This window comes from Carassius carassius, chromosome 9, assembly GCF_963082965.1.
Source record: "Carassius carassius chromosome 9, fCarCar2.1, whole genome shotgun sequence".
Taxonomy (NCBI): Eukaryota; Metazoa; Chordata; class Actinopteri; order Cypriniformes; family Cyprinidae; genus Carassius; species Carassius carassius.
In genome coordinates this window covers 7,833,750-7,858,715 of record NC_081763.1, presented here as the reverse complement: position 1 = coordinate 7,858,715, position 24,966 = coordinate 7,833,750, and the positions used below count along the sequence as shown (strand labels likewise).

General features: G+C 39.3%; 2 protein-coding genes across 2 annotated transcripts in view; one reads left to right on the top strand and one right to left on the bottom strand.

Annotated features, from left to right (window-relative positions):
* The window catches only part of LOC132148844 (retinoic acid-induced protein 1-like), a 48,774-nt gene extending 47,134 nt beyond the window's left edge, over positions 1 to 1,640 (top strand). The window contains exon 5 of the mRNA XM_059557586.1: positions 11 to 1,640. Coding sequence (XP_059413569.1) covers positions 11 to 19 — 9 coding nt within the window. The 3' untranslated portion in view covers positions 20 to 1,640. The remainder of the gene's footprint in view (positions 1 to 10) is intronic.
* A 1,381-nt stretch (positions 1,641 to 3,021) lies between these two features.
* Positions 3,022 to 20,950, bottom strand: LOC132148843 (sterol regulatory element-binding protein 1-like). Its single transcript, XM_059557585.1, has 19 exons — positions 20,572 to 20,950; positions 16,217 to 16,717; positions 13,180 to 13,352; positions 12,918 to 13,070; positions 12,488 to 12,706; positions 12,173 to 12,287; positions 11,458 to 11,612; positions 11,110 to 11,287; positions 10,821 to 11,005; positions 10,454 to 10,715; positions 10,042 to 10,208; positions 8,687 to 8,855; positions 8,488 to 8,596; positions 8,159 to 8,268; positions 7,830 to 7,962; positions 6,908 to 7,073; positions 5,591 to 5,773; positions 3,641 to 3,752; positions 3,022 to 3,528 (listed from the first exon to the last, which is right to left on the bottom strand). The coding sequence occupies exons 1-19, from the start codon at positions 20,672 to 20,674 to the stop codon at positions 3,308 to 3,310; spliced, it is 3,414 nt and encodes a 1,137-aa protein (XP_059413568.1). The 5' UTR covers positions 20,675 to 20,950; the 3' UTR covers positions 3,022 to 3,307.
* Between the last annotated feature and the right edge of the window lie 4,016 nt (positions 20,951 to 24,966).

The following is a 24,966-nucleotide window of genomic DNA, read 5'->3' as shown; positions in this document are numbered from 1 at the left end:
TGTTTTTCAGGCAATGTAACATCCCAACACATGGTGAATGTCACTCATGCAGTAGAACAAGGACATGTCTGTCTGTGTGCTAACTGCAAGTCGCTGTGGACACCTGAAACACCGAGAACAACTGGGGCTTCAGTCGAAGCACAAAGATACTGTAGCAATACCGACCCAAGATCAGATCATCTCTGAATCCATTCAACCAGGCCTAAACACAAGACCCTTCATCACCAAACGCTTGAAAAGGGAAAGACACTTTTGTTCTGAATCCGAATTTGCCATTCTTCCATGCTTTTCCGTGTTCTGGAGCGGATGCTATCTGTCAGGGACACCTGGTGGCAGATTTGGCCTGCTGCCCCGAGCACTGGCTGGCACAGACGCATTTCCGCTGAGGAAGGGCAATTGAAATTTGAAGATGTCATGCAACATGCACTCACTGGATGTATTTCAATTTACACTTAATGTTACAAAGAAAAAAAAATGAAATTGTACATTGTGTGCTTTACAGGTCTAAATATTCTGATATCATGGGGGAAAAAAAGAACATATAAATGCATTATTTTAATATATTGCTACTCCAAGATGTAGGCTTATTTTCATGTGCATTTGAAGACAAAACAGCACCACTGAGATGTCCAACTGTGCATCTGGATGACTAAAATATCTTGCGTTCATGTTATGTGTATCAGCTGCTCAGCATTTAGGGTTAGTTCACCTAAAAAAAAAACAAAACAAAAAAACACAAAATTCTGTCATCATTTACTCACCCTCATGTCGTTCCAAACATGCATGAGTTTCTTTCTTCTGCGAAACAAACACAAAGGTCTAATTTTAGACCGTTTCTTAAATGTCAGTCTGTATATCACAGGATTTTTAAGTATTTATGGTGCATTTTTGTCATTTTGGAGCTTGACCGCTCCAGGCCCCGTTGACTTTCAATGCATGGAAAAGGGCAGCTTGGACATTCCTCTAAATAACTCAAATGCACAAAGGTGTGAAACGACATCCGAACGAGTAAATCATGTCAACGTTGTATTTTTTGTTGTTGAACTTTAAGCTTACGAAAGCCTCGGCAAAGTGAAACGATCTATACCACAAACCGATTTTACATTTCTGTTCATGTTATTTGTGAAACGTGGCAGAAGACAAGGTGAAATGAGAATTCATAGTCATTGAATCAGATGTAGATGTGACTAACAGAATATAGCCATCACTTCACTGCAGTATAACAGGTAAGAGATGACAGAACCATCACGTAATTATTTGATTCCTGATTCCAAGTAATTGTGTATATAAGTATTTGATGCTGTTTAAATGTAAGATGTGATGTACTATTATAATTGTGTATAGTATTTCTTAGAGATGTTTATTTTCTATAAAACAAATATGTTATTGCTTACAAAAGTTATTAAAACGACGAATCAAAATGAGGTTTTTTTGGGAATTGTATTTGTTTACAGCTCATACTGCGATGCTGGTTGTTTTTTATGTAATACTGCCTTGAAATATAATAGATGTGTGAACATGAACAGCTGTCTTTGGAATTGAGATGAAAATCACGTTTTGTTTTCTTTCTATGCATCTTTTTGGGCGTTCAACACAATTCAGTGCTGTTATCCTTAAAGATGTCTCTGTACGTGTCACAGCCTGTGCTCCGAAATTACATCTGGAGGCATACGAAAAACAGATCTATGCCTGCTTGCTTTCTTAACTCCTTTATTTACTCTGCTGGGTGCTTTTGTTGGTTTAGAAACCATTCTGTTTCAGGTCGAAGAGTCTTGCACAAATGTTCAGCCTCTCTGAGCTCAAAGGAATATAAAAACAAGTGAAAAATTGCATTGGCACAAATGCACTTATGACGAAGCCTATGGAAATTATGTTCAAATGCACAGTTCTGCAACAACTTATATAAAACACTCTTATCGTGGGAACACAGTTCGGCTAAAATCTGTGAGATATTTAATGTTGTGTCATGGGTCTTGTTCATCAAAGCTGCATTTATCTGATCCGTGAAATTTTATAACAGTTTCAAATAACTGTTTTCTATATAAATATATTTTAAAGGGACAGTTCACCCAAAAATGAAAACAAGGTCATCATTTCCTCAACCTTGTCTTGTTGTAATGTCGTATGCCCTTCTTCTTTCCTCTTCAGACGACAAAAAGAGGTCACTCAGACTCAAGGAAAAGCACACAAGTTGTGGAGAAAAGAAAAAAAAATCAGCAGAGAGGATTTCATTACAAAAAACTTTTTATTTACATTGGTAAGAATAAATCGAACAGAAGACAACAGGATATGCTATGTGTGCGCCTGCGAGTTTAAACACATCTCGTCTTTGAGACTCGATCACAAGCACTGCAGAAAAGTTAGTGTACATGTAATGAATGTCCACTGCGAATCTCACGGTTACTGCGAATAGAAAACATGTCTAGTAATCAGAGTCCGTACAGAACGGCGACTAGAGATACAAATATACGTCTCTCTCTAACAAGAGCTGCAGGCAGATCACGATCAAATCTTATCTTTGGATAAAGATGTCCGATTATTCAATAACATTCGATGGAAGACTGGTGTGAAAATACAAGCTAAACCGTAGATTCGATGGCAGCCGGTGGGCTTCTCGTTGTCTGTAGGTGAGCGAGCAGCCCACTCACTAAAAAGTGCAAATGGACACAAATCCAGTGAAACTGTATTTATTTAGTTCTGCTGACTTCTGGTTCAAAGTGTGCCATCAGCCCCTCTTCAAAAACTGCTCTCCCACAGCGTCAGACGAATCATAAATACACGTATTTAAAACATATATACAAAGAAAAATCATTTTTCTCAAATCAATATGCAGAATTCATCCCAGATGATAACGTGCTGTGAGTAGAAACTACTTTATTCAATTTGAGATCGACATGGCAATGTTTATTTCTCTTAAAGGTGCAAACAGTGAAGCAGAGCTCTACAATACGCTTTCAGTTCAACCAGGGACCAGCGTCCGGTTCACCCCACCAAATCACTGTCTAGTGGCCCAAGTCAAAGCCATCTCACAGAAGAAAACAATCTCCTCAGTTTCTTTTAGGGCAGATAAATAAGTTAAATATTCAATTTCATATCAAAAATGTCAACACTGCGTTTGGATGAGGGTCCCGTTATTGCCTCTTCTTCATCTCGTCATTGGTTTTGAATATGCAGTTCTGAATTGTTGGGGAAAGTCGAAACGGTCGTGGATGATACTGAGGCCTGAAATAAAGAGCGTGTTGATTCTTGATTGAGAGATCTTGGGGTGTGTTTGTAAAAGTGCTCTTAAGTGTGTGTGTGTAGTTGACTAGGTGGACGTGACGGTCGTTCCGCTGCCTAGTTTGATGATCATCTGTTGGCAGTCGTGGAGGGTGCGTTTGTCGCCCAGTTTCTCCAGCGTCCGGGCGGCGTCCACCAGCATGCCCACCCTCTGGCCCGGAGCTGACAGGAAGGAAGGGGGCAGATAGCGGCACGCCAGAATCATGGCCTCTGCCTGCTCCCGCTGGCCTGGATGCACCTCACACTCTTCTGTGCAAACACACACACATTAAACATTCATAGGGTGCCAATCGAGTTACCCGTCTATATGAACTGCAACACAATGCATGATTTAAATAAAAAAACAGTGCATGTTGTTCACCTGTCCTGCTTCCAGGCGTGGCGCGGCGGCGCAGACTGCGATCCAAGAGCTGGTGTGTGCGTGTGGGACTGGCTCCCGCCATCAGCCGAGCTGTGGCCTCATGCAGGAACAACTGCAGAGAGAGAAACAAACGATAACTAAATAACCCAGTCTGCAGAACGTCAGCTCAACCCAGAAAACAATGCGTTTCTGATGTCAAACTTCCTTATACAGCAAAACTAATGTGCAAACTTTTTCTGTAATCCGCTTGAAACAGGAACATCGGACTAGATTTTAAACACACTGCCTGACCCAGGACAAGTTGTATGCAATAGTTTGCTTAAACAGATCAGTGAACTATCTACAGTCGTGGCCAAAAGTTTTGAGAATTACATAAATATTGGAAATTGGAAAAGTTGCTGCTTAAGTTTTTATAATAGCAATTTGCATATCCTCCAGAATGTTATGAAGAGTGATCAGATGAATTGCATAGTCCTTCTTTGCCATGAAAATGAACTTAATCCCAAAAAAACCTTTCCACTGCATTTCATTGCTGTCATTAAAGGACCTGCTGAGATCATTTCAGTAATCGTCTTGTTAACTTAGGTGAGAATGTTGACGAGCACAAGGCTGGAGATCATTATGTCAGGCTGATTGGGTTAGAATGGCAGACTTGACATGTTAAAAGTAGGGTGATGCTTGAAATCATTGTTCTTCCATTGTTAACCATGGTGACCTGCAAAGAAACACGTGCAGCCATCATTGCGTTGCATAAAAATTGCTTCACAGGCAAGGATATTGTGGCTACTAAGATTGCACCTAAATCAACAATTTATAGGATCATCAAGAACTTCAAGGAAAGAGGTTTGATTCTTGTAAAGAAGGCTTCAGGGTGTCCAAGAAAGTCCAGCAAGCACCAGGATCGTCTCCTAAAGAGGATTCAGCTGCGGGATCGGAGTGCCACCAGTGCAGAGCTTGCTCAGGAATGGTAGCAGGCAGGTGTGAGCGCATCTGCACGCACAGTGAGGCGAAGACTTTTGGAAGATGGCCTGGTGTCAAGAAGGGCAGCAAAGAAGCCACTTCTCTCCAAAAAAAACATCAGGGACAGATTGATCTTCTGCAGAAAGTATAGTGAATGGACTGCTGAGGACTGGGGCAAAGTCATATTCTCCGATGAAGCCCCTTTCCGATTGTTTGGGGCATCTGGAAAAAGGCTTGTCCGGAGAAGAAAAGGTGAGTGCTACCATCAGTCCTGTGTCATGACAACAGTAAAGCATCCTGACACCATTCATGTGTGGGGTTGCTTCTCATCCAAGGGAGTGGGCTCACTCACAATTCTGCCCAAAAACACAGCCATGAATAAAGAATGGTACCAAAACACCCTCCAACAGCAACTTCTTCCAACAATTTAACAACAGTTTGGTGAAGAACAATGCATTTTCCAGCACGATGGAGCACCGTGCCATAAGGCAAAAGTGATAACTAAGTGGCTCAGGGACGAGAATGTTGAAATTTTGGGTCCATGGCCTGGAAACTCCCCAGATCTTAATCCTATTGAGAACTTGTGGTCAATCCTCAAGAGGCGGGTGGACAAACAAAAACCCACTAATTCTGACAAACTCCAAGAAGTGATTATGAAAGAATGGGTTGCTATCAGTCAGGATTTGGCCCAGAAGTTGATTGAGAGCATGCCCAGTCGAATTGCAGAGGTCCTGAAAAAGAAGGGCCAACATTGCAAATACTGACTCTTTGCATAAATGTCATGTAATTGTCGATAAAAGCCTTTGAAACGTATGAAGTGCTTGTAATTATATTTCAACACATCACAGAAACAACTGAAACAAAGATCTAAAAGCAGTTTAGCAGCAAACTTTTTGAAAACTAATATTTATGTAATTCTCAAAACTTTTGGCCACAACTGTACATAAATATGAGCAGGTCATGTTTCTAGTGTGGACTCTGGCCTCTTACCCTGCGCATGGCCGGTCTGAAGCTCTGGGCGAGTTTGCGGAGCGAGCTGAGGTCCTGCTGGAAGCCCTGCAGCTCTGCAGACGAGGCGGCTGTCGGGGAGCTCTGCTGGGACGCCCCCTGCTGCTCCCGCCACACATTAGTGCGCGTCACCAACAACAGATCACAAAGCAGCAACTGCACCAGCTACAGCACACACAATCATTCCAAGAGGAAAGCCTTGAGATGGGTTTCTTTCAGAGCACAAATGCCATCTGCGCGTGTGTGTGTAACACGCAGCAAGACACAACATGCTCAAATAAAGAACAGTTTGTGTTGTTATACAAACGATGTCTTGACATCTGTTTAATATCATTAAAATGAGGTGCTGCCAGACATTATTTCCCTCCAAATGTTTGATACTCAATTCGCATATTTTTACATAAATTGTCAGTTAATTACATTATCTTTTCTTAAGATGGAACTAAATGACTTTTGAACAACAGTTAATTACAATTTTACTTTAAGGGAAAAATATACAAACATATTTAGACACTTAAAAACCGATACATGTTTCTGGAGCGTTTAAATTTAAATAATATTAACAATAAAACAAATATAGAAACGGAACAGTAAAATAATTGATACATTTATGGTTTCATTACCGTATAATCGTATTATTATTAACATATTACAAATATGAATGCGTGATCAGTGTTTATTTTAAAGACCGCACAAACACACTTTTCAACCAAAACACTTGATAAAACACTTTAAAATAAAAGTATTGGAACCCTTTGCGCTAGTGTCGTTATTGTTAACTAAACTAAAACTATAAAAATCAATACATTTAGTTATTTGAATTAAAGCTAAAATAAAATTAAACTTTAAGAATAAATAAAAATAAGAAATGGCAGACCAGCTGAAATAAGATTAAAATACAACATTTTTGGAAATAAAAAAATAAATATATATATAATTAAAGCTCATTAAAAATATTAAAAAAGTTAAAAAAAAAAAAAAGACAAAAGCAGATAAAATTTCAAAAATTTTAATTGAAAATGTAAATAAAAAAAATGTGGTTGTACACGTCCTGAAACAACATGATGAACTACTACTATGCCATCTGTGTTAACTTCGGTTAGTTAAAAGTTACTCAAACGAGATGTGTGTGTTCAGTCACTGCGGTCCAGCTCTGTATTGCACTGCAGGAACATTGCACAGTTGAGGCACATGCAATGCAACTACAATGCACTACAGCCCTGTCCAAGACAAAACCCACACTGCAAACAACCTGCTGCTCACGATAAAGTGAACCCAAGTGTGCATGTGCGGCTCTACCTTGTCTAATGTGTTGGTGCTGCAGTGCGGGCCGAGATTGAGGCTGTCTCTGAACAGACCGCTGGCTCTCTCACAATAGCTGAGGCTGAGCTGGGAGCTCTCTGGTTTGGCCAGCAGGGAGCGCACCGCTTTAAAGGTGTTCAGACAGGCTTTGGGCAGCGGACTCCTGCAACACAGACAGGATGTGCTTAGCACAGACCGAGCTGAAAACAATAAAGCGCACATCAAACCAAGTGTTATTCCCGGACGGCAAGTGGAAAGATAAACACGACTGTATCAACAAAGACGGATTCGCCAGGAAAAGCCACTCTGATAACTGCAGTCTCTTTACAACCGATTTGATCTTTATTTACTTTTGGTAATCATATTTTTGAGAGTAAATATGGATTGAGAATGGCATTGGGGGTGAATTCAACAGCTTTTCCAGGAGAAACCACAACATTAATAAAAATAATGATAATGTTTGATATGTATATATAGTTAAAAAAAATAATAATAAATACATTTTATATACATTTAAACATAAGAAGTGTTTAACAGTGCTAACAGTTAACAGTGCTATTGTTAACTAAAACCATGACTTTTAAACATGGTTTCAAACATTTTTCAAACATTTAATGCATGCAATTTCTTTACAAAAAAAAACAACAACATAAATGTTTGAAAATTCTTTTTTGTAAACTTTGTAGGATTTATAAGTTGTACTTTTTTTTTTTTTTTTTTGTAAATTTAAATATTAAACCATACATGAATAATACATGAAGTGCACACTTTGTGGTTGTCAAATGTGTCCAGAGACAACATGATAAACAACTACCAGGAACCTTTCAGTCAATTTGATCTTCATTCACTTAATAGTATTTTTCATCATATTTCTGAAAGTAAAATGCGTTTCCTGTAAACTGTGTGACATGTCACTCACTCAGCGGTCTGAAGGCTGCGTGGCATGTGCTCCACCGCTGGGTACAATCTCTCTGCTGCCCCATCATCCCCCTGGAGCCAATTAATGATCACCACAGCAACCGACGACCACCATTTGGAGTGAGGGTCACATCCTGGAGGGCAAAGACACAATGGTAACACACACACTCACTCACGAAGTGTCCTTCATTCACCCGGACTAACATCTGCTTGAATGAAAACATGTCGAGATGAACGCAGTGTGAGGTGAAAGGTGCTGACTGTACATACACAGCCCAGCAGTCCCCAAAACAACCCTCGGGGTCAAAGCAGAAGGTGATGAGAGCTGACCTGTAATGGTGGCCATGTTTGAGCCGATGGCGAAGGACTGTGTCGTGGCTCCTGCTGCGTCCGAGGCGCTGGTGAGTAACTGCAGGTACTCCAGAGAGTCCGCGTATTCTCTGTCCAAACACACACAACTCAAATCAGCACCCCAATCACTATAAAAAGTGATTCAAGAGCAAAGCGTATGGAAAATAAAGTGTCAAAAAAGCACAATTCTGTCCAGTTGCTTCTCTTAAAGAGATGTACACTGATATATGTTCACACTTAAACTCTAATCAAGAATTTCATTGAAATCAGAATCAAGATGAGATTGTGTGTTGAGAAAGATGACCCACCCATCTCCATCAGTGAGGCTCTTGTCGCCTCGCGGCTGTGCCACGCAGTAGAGGGCCTTTTCCAACAGATGCTCACGGAACGCCTGGGTCACCTGAGCCAACGGGTCAACTGCAGACAAACACCGGGGCACGTTCAGAAACACACAACACAATGACAAACCGGATCCCTTCAGCCTGATGTTCTCTGTATGGAGCTGACCTGAGTTCCCCGCCTGGCTGTAGATGCTCTCTTTAGGGGTGCTGCGTATGGACCAGTCCTCATCCACGAAGAAACGGTGACCCAGCGGGTGACACAACCACTGCATGGCAGGAGGGACGCTGCCACTGGGCGAGAGACAGGCCTGCCGAGCGCTGCTCAAGAACACTCGCTGCAGGACAGAGAAATCAAAAGTCATATCCCCACTTAACATATGTTCAGCACGCAAACAAAATATGGATACACTATCAAACAAAAAGAAAAAAAGAAAGATTCGGATGCTGTTCCAAAACCTAGTGAGCTTCCTACCAAGGCAGCATTTTAAGTGTCACACATGCACTACAGTCGCCAAGTCTAACAAGTACTTGCACTTCTGAGATCTCTCATTTTGAGCAGCATTACGTGTATCCTTGACACAAAATTCAATCCCATAATGGACTATGACAAGCTTGGTGAAATATAAATCCAAGACCAGGTGAGAGAAATGTCAAATTTAAGAAAGAAATTTTCCGGACTATAAGTCGCACTTTTTTTCATAGTTTGGCTGGTCCTGCGAATTATAGTCAGGTGCGACTTATTTATCAAAATTAATTTGACATGAACCGAGAGAGATGAACTAAGAGAAATGAACCAAGAAAAAACATTACCGTCTACAGCCGCCAGAGGGCGCTCTATGCTGCTCAGTGCTCCTGTAGTCTACACTGAAGACATAGAGCGCCCTCTCGCGGCTGTAGACCGTAACGTTTTCTCTTGGTTCTAAATAAATGCGACTTATAGTCAAGTGCGACTTATATGTTTTTTTTCCTCATCATGACGTATTTTTGGACAGGTGCGACTTATAGTCCGAAAAATACGGTACTCAAAAAAAAAATTTAAAATGAAAAAAAAAAAAAAATGAAATTACAAATGGATGTTTTCCCCAAATATTTATGTGATTTTTATGCTTATTAAGAGTACCATGCAGTTAGCTTAATAACATGCTAATGGCAAACTCCACTGAAAATCCAAATGTATACTTCAGTTATGACTCTAATCTATAGTGTAAAATGAATGCAGGTGCATGATACACCCAAGATGCAAAGTTTCAACCCCGTTCAGTGTTGATTGTGGAGTATGTTCAGTTAGAGCAACTGGGTTGCACACTTAGGTTATGCACATGCTATATTGATGAAATTTATGTCAGGTGCACTGTGAACATACCTTAGCGTACATGTAAAAACTGACATATACTTAGGGCTTAACTGTCAGTTGCTGCCCATGTACAGATCCATTTTAGGCAAGATTTGCATGCCGTAGACAGCAGAGCAGCGCACTAGGTTGTGGATCAAGGCTGTGAGTGTGCATGTCTGTGTACTAACAGTAGTGAAGTGAAGCAGACGGGGCAGGCTGGTTTTAACCCGGAGGGCTGCAGACACATAGATTTCCGCCAGTGTGGCGACGGGGAGACAGTCTCCTGCACACTCGGCCAGGTTGAGAGCGCTCAGTGCCATGTGGATCGCAGACAGGTGGCTTCCTCCGAGCTTGCCTGCACACAGATCAACATCATGAGCAAATCCCATGAATGGATGGAAACTCTAGAAGACCACATTTTTCTTTCAAACATACTGACAGTCATACATTTGTGCGGATATACGCATGCATTCATTATTAGTGTTATTCTTGTGAACCAGTGGGTGAAATTCAACAGTCGTCTGTCAGAGATAGTAAAAAGGTGGCCAAACAGTCGCTCTTCACAAGTTTACCTGATTCCTCTATGCTACAGTGACTTACCGGTCATGTGGAGTTGGTGTAGACGGTGGTAGACCAATGCGGCATCGCGGCAGCTCTTGCAGGCATCTTCCTGCAGGGGGCGGTTGGATCGGAGGGCTCCGGCGCGGCTGGCTAGCCAGCGGCCCACCCACAGTCTCTGCAGACACAGACGCAGGGCGGACCACAGCACCGCACAGGTCAGGTCCAGCTGAGACGTGGGCAGAGGACGACCGAGAGCTTTGAGGCACGTCCAGAGGTTCTGAGAAGCCTGAGCAAAGTCTCCCTGCAGAAAAACATACCAGAAGCAGATATCAGGTGTGTAGAAGAGGGTCGGGTGAAATCTGACCTCCACATCAATAGCGGATGAGTGCAAGAAAGCATCTCATACCCTGGCTAGATCCAGATCGGCCTGTTTGCGGTGTCTCCAGAAGAGGACGGATGATTCTGAGTGGGGTCTGGTCACAGGTTCTCCGTAGACGAGCAGGCGGATCAAAACTCCAGTGACCAGAACACCGTTCAACAGCCACAACAGAAGAGTGGGCAGCATCCAATCCATCGAACCCCAAGACTCAGCTACACGTATCAAAACCAGATTGGATTGTTAGCATTAAGACTGCGATGGTATGCAACTCTGAACATAGTGTGTCTCTCACAAGTGAAGCGGTGCGTGTCAGCACCTTCTTCCGGCACTGCTAGCGGACTCCTTCCTGTGTGTCCAGAGACAGTCGTCCCGGAGCTGCTCCAGCCGCCACACAGCAGGGACGCCAGCGGGTTAAAGGACAGGAAGAGCAGGGTGAAGGCACACAGAGCCATGCGAGAGCGGTCCATCATTCCTCCAGCCCTCTCAACCACAAGCTAATCGAGAGAACGGGAAACTAAGATTACTACATTATTCTTCTTCCAAGTTCTTGACCTCAAGCAATCGAATTATCCACCACACACTAACACATACAATTACTTCACGGCCCAAGGCCAATTTTATCATAGGCATGACAGGAGCTCTGGAAGATCTGAGTTTCTGCTACCTTGCTGTCTTCTTCCATCGGGCTGTCCGGCTCCGAGTCGCTACCGTGGTGCGAGAAAGGGCCGCTGGACTGAGGCGAGCCGACATCTGACGCTGGAGGGGTGGGGATTTCTGGTTTCACATCCACCTCCATGATCACAAGGTCCTTCAGAGACTCTGAGGAGGACAAGCGACAGGTCAGTGCAAAGACAAGCACGCCCCACTTGTGAAAATTTTTTTGCTAAGGTGTACTGAATGTGCACTAGTAAGGTACTTCAAATCTTCAAAGTACACTTAAAAAAACTGTACTACAGCTAATATATTACTGTAATAAAAAAAAAGCCTTCAAAGGTGACTTTTTCAGTGTTTTGATTTTTTTTACACAAATCAGATTCCAGATTTTCAAATAGTTGTATCTCAGCCAAATATTGTCTAATCATAACAACAAACCATACATCAATGAGTGATGTAAAAATCTCACTTTACAAAAACTGGCCCTTATTAATACTGGTTTTGTGGTCCACGGTCACATTTTATTATGTGACAGACATGTTTCAATAGTTAGACAATGATTGCCAGTACCTTCTGCAAAAGGCTTTAAGTATATAATAAAGACACCACAGAAGTAATTATGAATGACATATAAAAATGCACTTAAGTGGTTTAAAAAGCTCTCTAAAGTTCAACTTATATAAAATCGTATCATTGCATTTAATATAAATAAAAACTGAACTTACTGTTCTTCTGAATGGACATTTTGAGTGCAATGTTCTCCTGCTTGAGTTTTTGGTTGGACTGCTGAAGGTAGCGAATGTAGTCAATGGCTTTCCTCAACACGGCCGACTTATTGAGCTGAATAAGAGACAAGATTCATCTCATAATGATGTTTAAGACATGATTTTGGTAAGATGAGAGCTACGAAATCTACTTCGTTTAGCTTAAACCATCTGGTTAAAGTCTTCAAATGAATTTCAAGGGTCACTACATGGGGCAAGTTTCTCTTGGTGACTAAACCAGAGCTGTAATTCGGTTTTGACAGACTATGAGCCCACCTTAGCTTCTGTCCCAGCCACCAGGTCTTTGAGCTCAATGATCTTGTCGTTGATGGAGGAGCGGTAGCGTTTTTCGATGGCGTTATGGGCCGTGCGTTTCTCGCCTTTAGGCGGCTGGCCGCCTGGTTTCCCGCTGATGGTGATGCGATTGATGGGCAGTTTCTCTGCGTCCACCACCAGTGGAACGGTGGTCAGGATAGTGCCTCCACTCATCAGTGCCTGAGACAAGAGATGCACAGATCCACAAAATATATTATATAATAAGGTTTAAATTCGACATTTAATATCAAATATCTTAAACAGGCATCTACAGCACTACTACAGCCAGTTCACACCAAGAACGAAAATATGAACTGAAGCAAATCTGCATGTTTTTAAATTGGCTTGGTGCTATTTTGCAACTCTTGTTCTTGGGACGGTGTTTGTGTACCTGCAGTGGGGTGTTCTGGACTGTGGCCGTGGATGAAGCCAGCGATGAGATGCAGGGTGACGCTACTGTAGTTACGGTTGTTACTGTTGTTACTGGCTTCAGAGTTGTGAGTAAGAGCGAGTCTGCCTTAATGAACTGCGGCTGCAACAAAACCTGCATGCAAAAACACAAAGACTGCTCAATGCACACAATAAAGGTTATTCGGCTGTAAAATGTCAATTCTTGTGCATGCTGGCATCAGCAGGCTAATAAAAGCTCTTACAGGAACCTGCTGCACCTGAGGGGTGATGGTCTGTATGGGAGGGCTGGAGGACGTGGTCAGGATGGGTGAAGCCGAGAGGCTCTGCACCTGGGCTTTGATGGCCATTGGCTGAACGTTCTGTGGAGAGGCGGGGAGATTCGGGATTGGCTGAGGGGAGCTCTGCTGAGAGACGGCTGCAAAAGCCAGATTATGAGAGGAAAGAAAGGCAAGAATTTCATTAAATATGCTCTGCAGTCTCACACCTACTTCTAGCCCACATAAGAATAATAATAATATCCTATCATTTTTTTTTTTAAGCACACACTTTTATCTGATCACAGAAATCTCTGGTTCATACTGATGGGATGTCCGGTAAAGCTTGTCTCTGTAATAATAACAGTAAAGGGGCAGGGAGTCATTTAGGCTTACTATAGAAATACATAACTCAATTCACCATGACTGAACTTTGATCTACGCTAGTGTGATGTTGTATTCTCTCTCTGGCCTGGTGGAGACATTACCTAAGCCTTGATAAGCAGAATGAAACAAAATCATAAAAGCATATACAAAGAAAGAATGTGGGCTGGGCAGCTCTACACATGACACGATGTACGGTAAAAGTTCACTGGGTTTCCAGGACGGACAACAGTGACTTCACCGTCTGCACCTTGAACTCAAACTGCCTGAGCTCAAAGATTACAGCTACCTGAACAGGACTGCTGGCATATGACTGATCAAAGGTGAAGGATTTTATAGTCGTCGTAATGACATCATACCGTGCATTACTCACGAGCAACATGTGCACAATCACTGCACAACAGAGCACAGAAACAATCTTCAAAGTCTGATGGAGTTCGATTGATGCCAACATTTGATCTAGTTACTAGAAAGTTTCGAACATGCGCTTTCATAAAAGCACATATCTGATTTTAATATCTAAGCACTGAACCGAGTTAGAAACCAGTATAAACACTGGGAAATCACCGTGAAACAAACATGTCATGCTTAACCACTATTGCTGAGCCCACATGGAAGTTTCATTCTCCTTTTATTCCTCAATTTACAGCTGGAAAGGAATCAGATAGCACACTTATGAAGCTTGTGTAGTCCAACTCAAGACTGAATAACAAAATGTCATGGAACACATACACTAGCATTCAAACGTTTTTTTAAAAGAAATTAATACTTTTAGTTCAGCAACAAACAACTTTGAAACCAGTTTTCATTTTCAAGCCCCCAAAACACTTTTGTCGTGTGAATGAATGGCTAAAATGCATACGTTTTTTGTTTTAGTTGGTGTCATGTAAACACTTTCTTATTGATCATACACTTTTTAACCCTTTAAGTGTCAACCCCCATTTTTTTATATAGTTGTGAAAGTTCACTATTCAAACTTAAATTTTTAGAAATAGATCACAGACCCAAGGTTGGACTGACTCTTGTTTTTTCTTTTTTTTTTTAAAGAAAACAATCTGCAGATTATTGCAGAAGTGGAATCATTTCAAAATATTGAAGTATCAAAAAGTTAAAGAAGTTACTTACTGTTAAGGAAAACGCACTGTACCATTCTTTATTTTATTTTTTTATAGATCAAATAAATATTTTTCAAAGTATTTTTTAATCCACAATTGCGATCAAATGAAAGCCTTATGTCTAAATAAGTTATGTTCCAAATTTGAAGTTGATATATAAAAAAAACATTAAAGGTCCCGTTCTTCGTGATCCAATGTTTTAAACTTTAGTTAGTGTGTAATGTTGTTGTTAGAGTATAAATAATATCTGTAAAATTCTAAAGCTCAAAGTTCAATGCCAAGCGAGATATTTTAACAGAATTCGCCTACAAAAAATGACCCGTTTGGACTACATCCCTCTAGTTCCTGCAGTAATAACGTCACTAAAACAGTTTTTTGACTAACCTCCACCCACATGAATACACAAAAAAGGGGGGGGGCGTGGCCTTCTTGCGCTCCAACGGAGAAGAGGAAGAGCTCCATTTGTGTTTGTCGCCATGTCGTCGAAACGCTGTTATTTTCATCTCGGAGTCCAATCACCTTCGTTTGGGGTTCCCAGGGATGCTGTACTTAGAGATCAATGGTTACAATTTATGTTTAACTCGGTTCCCGAAAATTATAATCCACATGTAAAACTATGTGCAGCACATTTTGCTGGGGACAGCTTCCTCAATCAGTTTAATGCCGGATTCGCACAAAGATTATTCTTGAATGATGGAGCGGTTCCTTCTTTGTCTGGAGAAGGCGTTGTTTATGGATCACAACCGGTAAGTGTATTTTATTATTTAAGTTGGTGCGTTTAACAGTTTCTGTAACCTATTACACAAAGGGCCACGCTGTTTAACTTTGTTAACTAGATGTTAGGGCTGTGAAAAAAAAATCGAATGCGATTTTCATGCGCATTTTGTCAGTAAAAACGCTCCTGTGATTATAAGTACATCTCCAGCACGTGCATTCTTTTACGGTCTATGGTTCAGATCAGGATTGCCAGGTTTTCAAAACAAATCCTGCCCACTTGCTTCTCAAAACTAGTCCAATCGCGTTTCCAGGAGGGCAGCGTGCGCTCAGCTGCTGTCGAATCACAACACAGGAACCGCTGGCACAATCAGAACTCGTTACGTATTTCTGAAGGAGGGACTTTATAGAACAAGGAAGTCATCAGCCCGTTTTTATGACAGTGAAAACAGCAGTATACAGATAAGTGAATTGTGTGAAAAATACTGTATTGTTTTTTACACGCGAAACATGAACATGTTATATTGCACACTGTAAACACAATCAAAGCTTCAAAAAAGCACAAAAAAACGGGACCTTTAAGGTTCCTGAAAGATTTTATTTAGGGCGTTACACCACAAACAGTCACCGCGTGCCATCAAAACTCTGTCACAATGTTTTCTGTCACAAATGTCAAAAACTCTCGGTCAATATTACTTCTATCACAAATTATGGAATAACCACCAAATATGGAATCTTGAGACTCGGACCTTTCCAACGATATGCATTTTGTCAAGATTATAAAAGTAAGAGGTTAAGGTAATAAAACTTACCAGTGTAGCTGTTCTGGTTGGAGTAAGTGACTAAGGGCTGCTGCTGTGGTTGGGGTGTTAGTGGGCTAAAGAGGGCCTGCGGGGTAGCGCAGAACGCAGGGCTCTTCCCGGCTGGGGCAGCTTGGCTCGGGGCCTGCGGGGTGGAAGGGTGGAGGCTGGGAGATGGAGCAGGCTGAGCTTTGGGCTGCGTGGTCTGCAGGGGGGTGGGGTTTGCAGGGGTCGAGGTCACCTGTGCCAGAGGCGACTGCTGGAAAGTGGGAGGGTGGAACACCTTGTCTGGGATGGAGGAGCTGCGGGTGATGGGGGGGCCCAGCAGGGCATCCAGGTGTGGGCTGCTGCTGAGGATGGAGGAGGTGTTGGTGGGCGTAGAAGAAGCAGGTGGAGGAGAGGAAGGGCTGGAGTGGGGCAGGACGGAGAGGTCCTGCGAGGGGGCAGGAAATGGAGCGTGATCGAACAGCCCTCCAAACTCTATGTCCTGGTTGTTGATAAGCTGGAGCATATCTGGTAAAGTAAACAGGGAATGCATAAACTTAATCAGATGTACTGACAAAAAGTGTGTGTTTGACAGCACTGTGATAAAAGGGAGGTGCATTACAAATTGATGATATTATCACTGAGATTAATCCAATCCTTCCAATGCAATTATATATGTACAATAAACTACCACCTATTAGTGACTGAAACTATAAAATAACATAGCATTTCTTAGTACATTACAAATGGATTCATGCCACCTGATGGAAATAAAAGGTACTATTCAAATGTCTGAGGTTGGTAATGTTTTAAAGATGTATCTTATTCTCACCTAGACAGCATTTATTTGATCAAAAATAAAGTAAAAACAGCAATACTGTGAAATATTTGTACAAGTCTTTTCTATTTCAGTATGTTTTCAAATGTAAATATATTCCTGTGATGCAAAGTTGAATTTTCAGAAGATTTACTTGATAAATATAAAGCTCAACACATCAGCATTTATTTAAAATAGAATTATTTTGTAACATTATAAATGTCTTTACTGACATTTTTTAAATCAATTCAAACCATTCTTTCTGATTAAAAGTACCAAAAATGTGTGTATATGTATGTATGTATGTATATATCTCACTTCTGGGAAAATGGGCCAAAAATACTGATGACTCATCTTGCCCACATTTTTGCCCAACAAAATGTTCTTAAAAGCCCCTGCCTTGCTAGCAATAGCATGTAGCACATCATCTTGGCACATAATAAGAACATAATGCACTTCATTTTCTTTCTGAACCATGAATTGTTTTGAATTCAGTCATTTTAAAAACATCTTCACTGCCTTCTTTTAGGTGTGGTTTTACCAGACTATGAAGTAAACTAAAGCCTACTGGCTATTAAAATACCCTGCCCTGGCTTCCTGTTATAGACACATATCCAGATAAATAAATTCTTGCTTGACATATTATCTTTTTCTGGGGTTTTGTTTGTGCTAATTATATGAAGGCCCCATATATTTCAACATTTATTTAAATTATGTGAAATCATGTGAAATGGACTTGCACAACTATGACCATTCTTTCTTGAATATTCAACAAATGCATTCAATTTAATAAATTTTAATATGAACGGTTGATGATCAGTATAACACACACAGAACTCATAATTTGCATCTACCGCTGCATTGCTTTTTCCATATTATTTTTTCATCTGGCTGATTTTAGACTTTAAAAAAACACATGTAAAGGTTTTGTGTTTTATTTTCCACAAAGATTTTTCACTTTGACAGGTGTCAAGACCTGTGAGATCCAAAGAGCACATGATCATTTTCACACTCATCAGGTCTGATCCCACATCTGCACTAAACCATGAAGAATTCAGCTCATGGCTTTAACTCAGCTTTGGGATGGAGACGCTGATCTGACTGCAGAGTGTATCATTCACTGAAAACCCTCTCGCACAAAGACAGAGACGCAGCCTGGTCAAGATCATTCGTGTCCCCACCTTCACCACTGCCCCCAACTAATAAAATCATTATTATAACAACAACAACAATTTACACTGTTGGGAATTAACTCTTTAGCAGAGTAACCTCGCTGACTTTTAATAAGGACAGTAATAATAATAATAATAAGTATAGAAACATACCTATTATTATTCAGGGTTTTTCCTACATTGAAAAGTTTTTGGCAGCCGCCAAAACGATTTTTTGTCCCGCCAAAGCCATATTTGATCTGTAATTGGGTTTTGTGAGTGAAGCAGGCTACTGACGGAGTGATGCCCCACCCCCGCGCGCGCACTCTCCGTCTTCAGTTCTGTCTTTGCTCTCTCCCTCACATCAAAATCAACTGATCCTAATGGTCGGAAGACCGAATACGTTTCACGTGGTGCATTCGGAAAATATTTTTGCTGAATTACCGCTGGGTGTGAATTGCAGTCAAAACAAAATTTGCCTTATCTTTTCTTACAACTGATGACAAGCATTCCACACATGCAGCTGACAAAACTTTAAATAAACGCAAAAAAAAAATATATATATATATCCAGTTATGAAGTGTTTTTTGTATGTGTGTGTGTTGACAAATCTTTCACAATGTCCTAACAGCCAGGATTCCCACACAACACGTCCGCTAAAGTCCGATTCACGACCTAATGACTCCTTTGAGCCGATTCATTATAATGAATGGTCAATTGGTCTGCCCGTCAGTGTCTGAATCGGTGTATAAAAAATCATTACTTCTTAGAAGAACACACACATCTGAAATGAGAAAGTAAGTGTGCTTACCCCATTTAGCAAGAGTGTTTAGTAAAATTTAGCATTACTAAATAGGCCTATGACAATGTGTAGGAAATAACCTATAAAATAATTTAAAGTTAGACTGGAGTGAGATGAAACTAGATCAAAGCACAAAGCAAGCTGTTGCTAGCTAGCTGCTAATTTTCTTACATTTTATATGGTAAAAAATTACACTATTACACCTTTTAATGCTACGTTTTTAATGCTTCTTTTTAATTGATATGATTATACTAAAATAATTATCAGCTCTTTCAAAAAAGGATTTTATCTTTCTAAACTATGAAAGCCAGTTGTGGAAAAATCACAGCTTTTTTTGCAAAGAGGGCAAGAAAGGATGACAGTGATAATTTTTTCATTAATAAATAGGATAAGAAAAAAAAATCACAAACTGTTTCTTTGTATTTATTTTAAATGTAACATGTATTGTCAATATTGGGATCATGTGGGTACAACCACACACTTTGCTGTGTGTGGATGACCATGTCGGTCAGCCACCACCGAAGAACAATTTTGACCCAGGAAAAACCCTGTTATTATTATTTAATAAAAATAACAGCAACAAAAAATACAAATAATAATAAGTCATAATTATTATTATTATTACTATTAATTATATAAATTATTATTGTTATAATACTGATTACAATTTTTAATATTTATAACATTATCATCATCATATTTATTTACTTAAAATACGAATAGTAAAACAAATAAATCCAAATGTGTTTTGCAGACATCATGTAAGTCTATATACAACATGGGACTCTTTCAGTGTGCAGAATCATGAGGTGATCGCGCTAAGCCAATCAGAGGCCTGGAAAGCGCCTCGCTGTGTGAGGTTACTATCGGACAGCGTCCGCTTCAGCGCACGGTTACCGTCGGTCACTTCACTATATTCACCGGACAATTAATAATCTCAAAACTAAAGGATGCAATGGTGCAAAGAATATAAATGTAAACAAATGCACACGGTGATATATAATCACGCTCTGAAGGTAATTCCGTGTCGAAATAATTAGTTATTCACGTTTTGATGTTAGATACAGAATCGATGCCGTTTTATGTGCTTAGGTTTTAAATATGAGGTATAATGCAACTGTGTTGGTAGATATAGAATATATCTGAACCGTTGGCCGACAGTGACCTCGCGTGACGTCACCGAGCCGAGTCGGAGGGGGGCGGGGCCGCTCTCAATGCTTCTTCTGCTGCTAGACAATGAACACTCTCCAGTATAATGACACCTTTTCGCTTTCATGAAGTCTAACATACAAAGCAACAATAACCATGTGCAAATATAGCTGCCAGGCATCTGATCTGTGTTTTCGTCGCTAACGCCCAGATCACGGACGGCACCCGATCAGACCTAAAGCTACTGCCTTCCACTGATAGCGTGTTTAAAGAGGATACAGTCGATTCTGAGCAAAACAAGCATCCTATATGAAGACACAGTGGTCAGATATGATAGTTCGATTTGAAAATATAACAATAACATAAGCTTAGTTATTATAAACACTTGTATACGCCTGATAGATCCATATATATATATATATATATATATATGTAAATAGAGAGTAAACAAGAGATCTCTTACCATCGATGTCATTGAGCAAAGCCGTGTCAATATCACTCGGGTCGTGGAAAGTCAAACTGGAGTCCAGGGTGTCCAGAGATTGGTCGTCAAAAGACAGATTCATTGTCCTTAAATGTTCTTTCAAGCCGGCTTCAAATGTATTCGAGTAACGTTAACACACACAGCAAGCGTTATTCCATGTAAACTTCTTACACTTTTCAGTGGAGCAAATGTACGCGGACATGTACTGGCTACGTGTCTTAAGGTCCGTCTGCTTGATTCTCGACAAATTCAGCTTTGTTGCTGATTCTGTCTACTATCTTCTCGTGTTCGCTTCCATGCTGCCGCGCAAGGCAAAGTTGTCTTCAGAGTTCGCTTTGCACATTAGCATGCTAACAGAGAGCCAGGCACACCCACAGACCGCTGTGGATGATTGACACGCCGCTCGACCAATCAGAACTCGCTCTTTTACTTGACGCTCTTTCACTTGACGTGCGCGCTCTCGGTACGGCCTTGAGATTGACTTTTTACTCTAATATTTTGGATTGTTATTATAATTATGTTGCAGTTTTTTTTAGCATATATTATTTATTTTAAGTATTTAAATGTTTAAAAGCATTTGTCAGCTATTTAAACAGGTTAATAAGTATACTGCCCTGTTTAATTAATACGCTGACAGTCAATATGTGTTAATAAAAAAATATAAGTACTCAATATATCCTTAATATGAAGTGCCAAATAAAAATGATTTTTTTGTTTACAAAATCTCAGTCGGCAGCGGCATGGTCGGGATTCCTGTGGGCTTGTCTCCGTCAGCCAATCATAGATAAGGAAAGGAGGGCGCTGGGCGATCAAGTTAGTCTGAGCCGCAGCGATGACTCCACCTGTAGAACCAGAGAAACCGACCAATAGGAAACCCGAAGGCGAGTGGGGTGATATGACGACACACGTGTGGCTCCGTGATTACATCATGCGTTTCTCATAGAATAAAGGTAATAAACCTGAACGGCGATATAATATATATATTCTTTACATATTTTTTTTATAATAATACAAATAATAAAAATTAAATGCATCCAGTATTATGCACAAAATATATAATTCGCTCAAAAAGTTATATAAATACACAAATTGATAAAATATTTTTGAAACTAAATAGGATGGATTGTTCTGACATAAATAATTAGCTGTCGTTGTGTCTACAAATGTAAGTAATTCTATACTGAACTCTCATATATCAACAAACCGGGGTGAAGTGGGTCAGTGACCGAGAGTAACACCGCAGTATGACTACAAAGAGAACCGAGGAGCTCTGAAACATGGCATCTTACAAAAGTGTGTGCTGAAGGCAGAAGAGTCTCGAGGCTTCCGTCATTTCATTTCTCCATGAAGCTCTTCAGCAGCACATCTGCAACCCATTCAGTGGTTAAAGAGACGACAGAATACAAGAACATCATTTAAATCGAAAATTAACATAGCATTCATATTGTTAACAATGTTATCATTATGTTAATAAATTATTAAAGTTAATAATAAACAGCCGTTTTGAATCATTGAATTAAATTTCATTATTTTTAACATTTTTAGGCATATGCAAAACATGTAAAGTGAATTATTAATCACATTCTGTTTTATTCACCTTATTTTGTAAAATGCTATAAAATTAAAGCACTTTTGAGTGCCCAGAAAAGTGCTGCATTAATGTAAGGAATTATTATTTTTAACGTAACTTTATATCATTATTTATATCATATATATAGAGTACTAGAATAAAAATTCAAAACTGGATAGAGATTAAAAAAAAGTTTTAAAAGGTAGTTAAATGACAATAAAATATTAAGTATTAATTTTTCACAACTTCATCTGCCATCTGGAAGCCTGTTTTCCGACACTGAATAAAAAATAAAACAAGGAAATTGTAACTTTTTATCTCAAGGAAAATTCATCATTGTGAGATATAAACTCACAATTCTGAGAAATAGTAAAAATGGAGATATAAGAGAAAAGTAAAGTCTTTTTTCCCTCCCTCAGCTCACAATTGCTCACATCACAAAATGTGTCTGAAAAAATTTGCGGAGAATTGCGAAATGTAAACTCACAATTGCGAGAAAAAATTGATTTCATGGAAGTAACCAAAGAAGTTTTAACTGAACTCTAAGACAAAAAAGTTTGCACACATGGTAAAAAAAATAAAAATAAAATAGAATACATTAAGAGGCAGGCTAAGAAATGTTTAATTATTTTGCTGTGAAAAGGTCAATTTTTCCCTCAAAATAATGGATATAATATAATATTTTATAGATAAGCTTGTTAAAATGAAACACGCAGGAAAATGTTTGCACTAAGCAAATGAATCACTTTAATAAAATAGTTTGGATTAGACAATAAATCTGACCATAGGAAATCTTCATTATTCTAAAATACATTTAAGACATTAAGAGATAAATAATCAAAATAGTTAAGACTTTTAATGTCACATGGCAACATTCATTTAATCAGTTCATCTCAATAATGAGTGCAACAGATGAAAGCAGAGCTGTTTAGAACAAGCAGGATATTACTAACAGCTATTACGCTTTCTTTCTTACAAGTACTTATTAAAGGATGGAAACAAAAATAGATATTAAAGTCTTTAGAGATTAACATTAATCTGTCTGTAGCCAGCTTTCAAATGGCATTGGTTAAGAAATCAAGACAATTATTGATTTCTGAACATCAAAACCGCAGTGACTTGTGCCTCATTTGCAAGTAAAGCATACGGCCCTCCAGTGTTTTACACATTTAGCCGCTGATTTACGGGGAGTAATGGAGGTTTGATTCACTGGCAATAAATTTTAAGCTCTTGCCATCATTAGACGCGTAGCATTTGAGGTCTTTAAGTGTAAAATGCATCATGCTTGATCTAGCTGCATTTCATTTATATAGATGTAAGACTGAAGTGAACGTCTTCCTCACATTATTGGAAGATAGCAGTGCAATATTTAGCATGATATTAAGGAAGAGCTGTCCGGTTCAGCTGTTAGTTGCGGTCCTGCAAAGGAATCTTTCATGGCAAATCACAAAAAAAAGAGGGATGCGATTAAACATTTACATTTTACACCAAAGTTAATACAAACTTTTAAGTACTATACACACTTTCCTATTGTATATACACATTTTTGTCTATGTATGGATACATATTTTACAAATGTCATTAGGCTTATATAATTCTTGGTTAGGTCTAGCAAAGGACAAAGCAAAATACCCATTCATTTCCCATCTTTACTGCCAAACGTGTCAGTTTTTGCTAACTGAAATCACTCCTTAAACAGGAATCTGACAGAAAGATGCAGCAAGTGGGTGAATCTTAAGAAATGTGTCATTTTCATATACCCCGAGAAAAAATAAAACAAAAAAAAAAGTCAAAAATGATAAATTGTATCAAGCAGATGAAACCTATTTTTGGCAAACGAAGCCTAATTTTTCTCCTATCCCAGTTTAAATATGTAGAGTCTATGGATGCAAGATATTATTATCGGACCAATATCGGAATATGAAAATTTATACCGATACGTCTTGCCGATAAGAGGAATAGATTAACTCACACGTGCTCAGGATGTGCTAGTGATTAGATCACGTCAACAGTGCGATTAGATCACGTCAGCTTTGTGGCACTTCCTTGAAGCAAAGTTTTGCCTGGATGATGATTGGATTCACTGTTTTAGATCATTGCATTTAAACTGAGAATGCACACACAGAATGACAAGTTTTGTGTTTGATAGAGTAAACAGTAATAGTAATAGTAAAAGTAAACAGTAATAGCAGGTGCAGTGGCAGCAGTAAGTAATGACCGCTCAGTAAGGAGTTTTAATTCCGTAGGGGGCGCTGTTGGCCTACTGCTAATAAAATGAAAACAAAATACACACATAATATTTAGATGGTGTTTCTGATTAAATAAAGTAATTGATGCCATAAAATCTTGAGTATGTTTTGATATAAAGGTCAGAAGCTACATTATAGCTTACATGGAAAAAAAAATTCCCAAACATGATTAAACTTAATTAAATAATTTACATATACTGATTTATTAATTAATATACAATATATATTTTTAATTATGAGCTTTAAAAGATTTTCTGAATTTTTACAACTTTTTTGCTTTAGACCATTTTCAATTGTTAAATCATAATATAAAATTTTAAGGTTACCACTGCATCTTTATGAAAAAATAAAATAAATGCAGTGATTAATATATAGTTTATTTACAGTTATATTCAAATCTTCAATGCCATTATAAAATAACTTTATTATTGTTTATTTATTACTAACAAATAAGTTATTGTTAAAAACTAACCGAAATATAAAATAATTAAATATCGGTATCGGCCAAAATGAGTTGAAAATTATCTGCATATCGGATATCGGTAAAAATCCAAT

What these genes read in the sequence shown, in the direction of transcription:
- LOC132148843 (XM_059557585.1), bottom strand. Translation starts at nt 20,674, where the DNA reads ATGAATCTGTCTTTTGACGACCAATCTCTGGACACCCTGGACTCCAGT. An exon ending in GCTAGCAGTGCCGGAAGAAG is followed by an intron (nt 11,006 to 11,109) that starts GTGCTGACACGC and finishes TGATACGTGTAG; the next exon opens with CTGAGTCTTGGGGTTCGATG. An exon ending in CCGATCTGGATCTAGCCAGG is followed by an intron (nt 10,716 to 10,820) that starts GTATGAGATGCT and finishes GTTTTTCTGCAG; the next exon opens with GGAGACTTTGCTCAGGCTTC.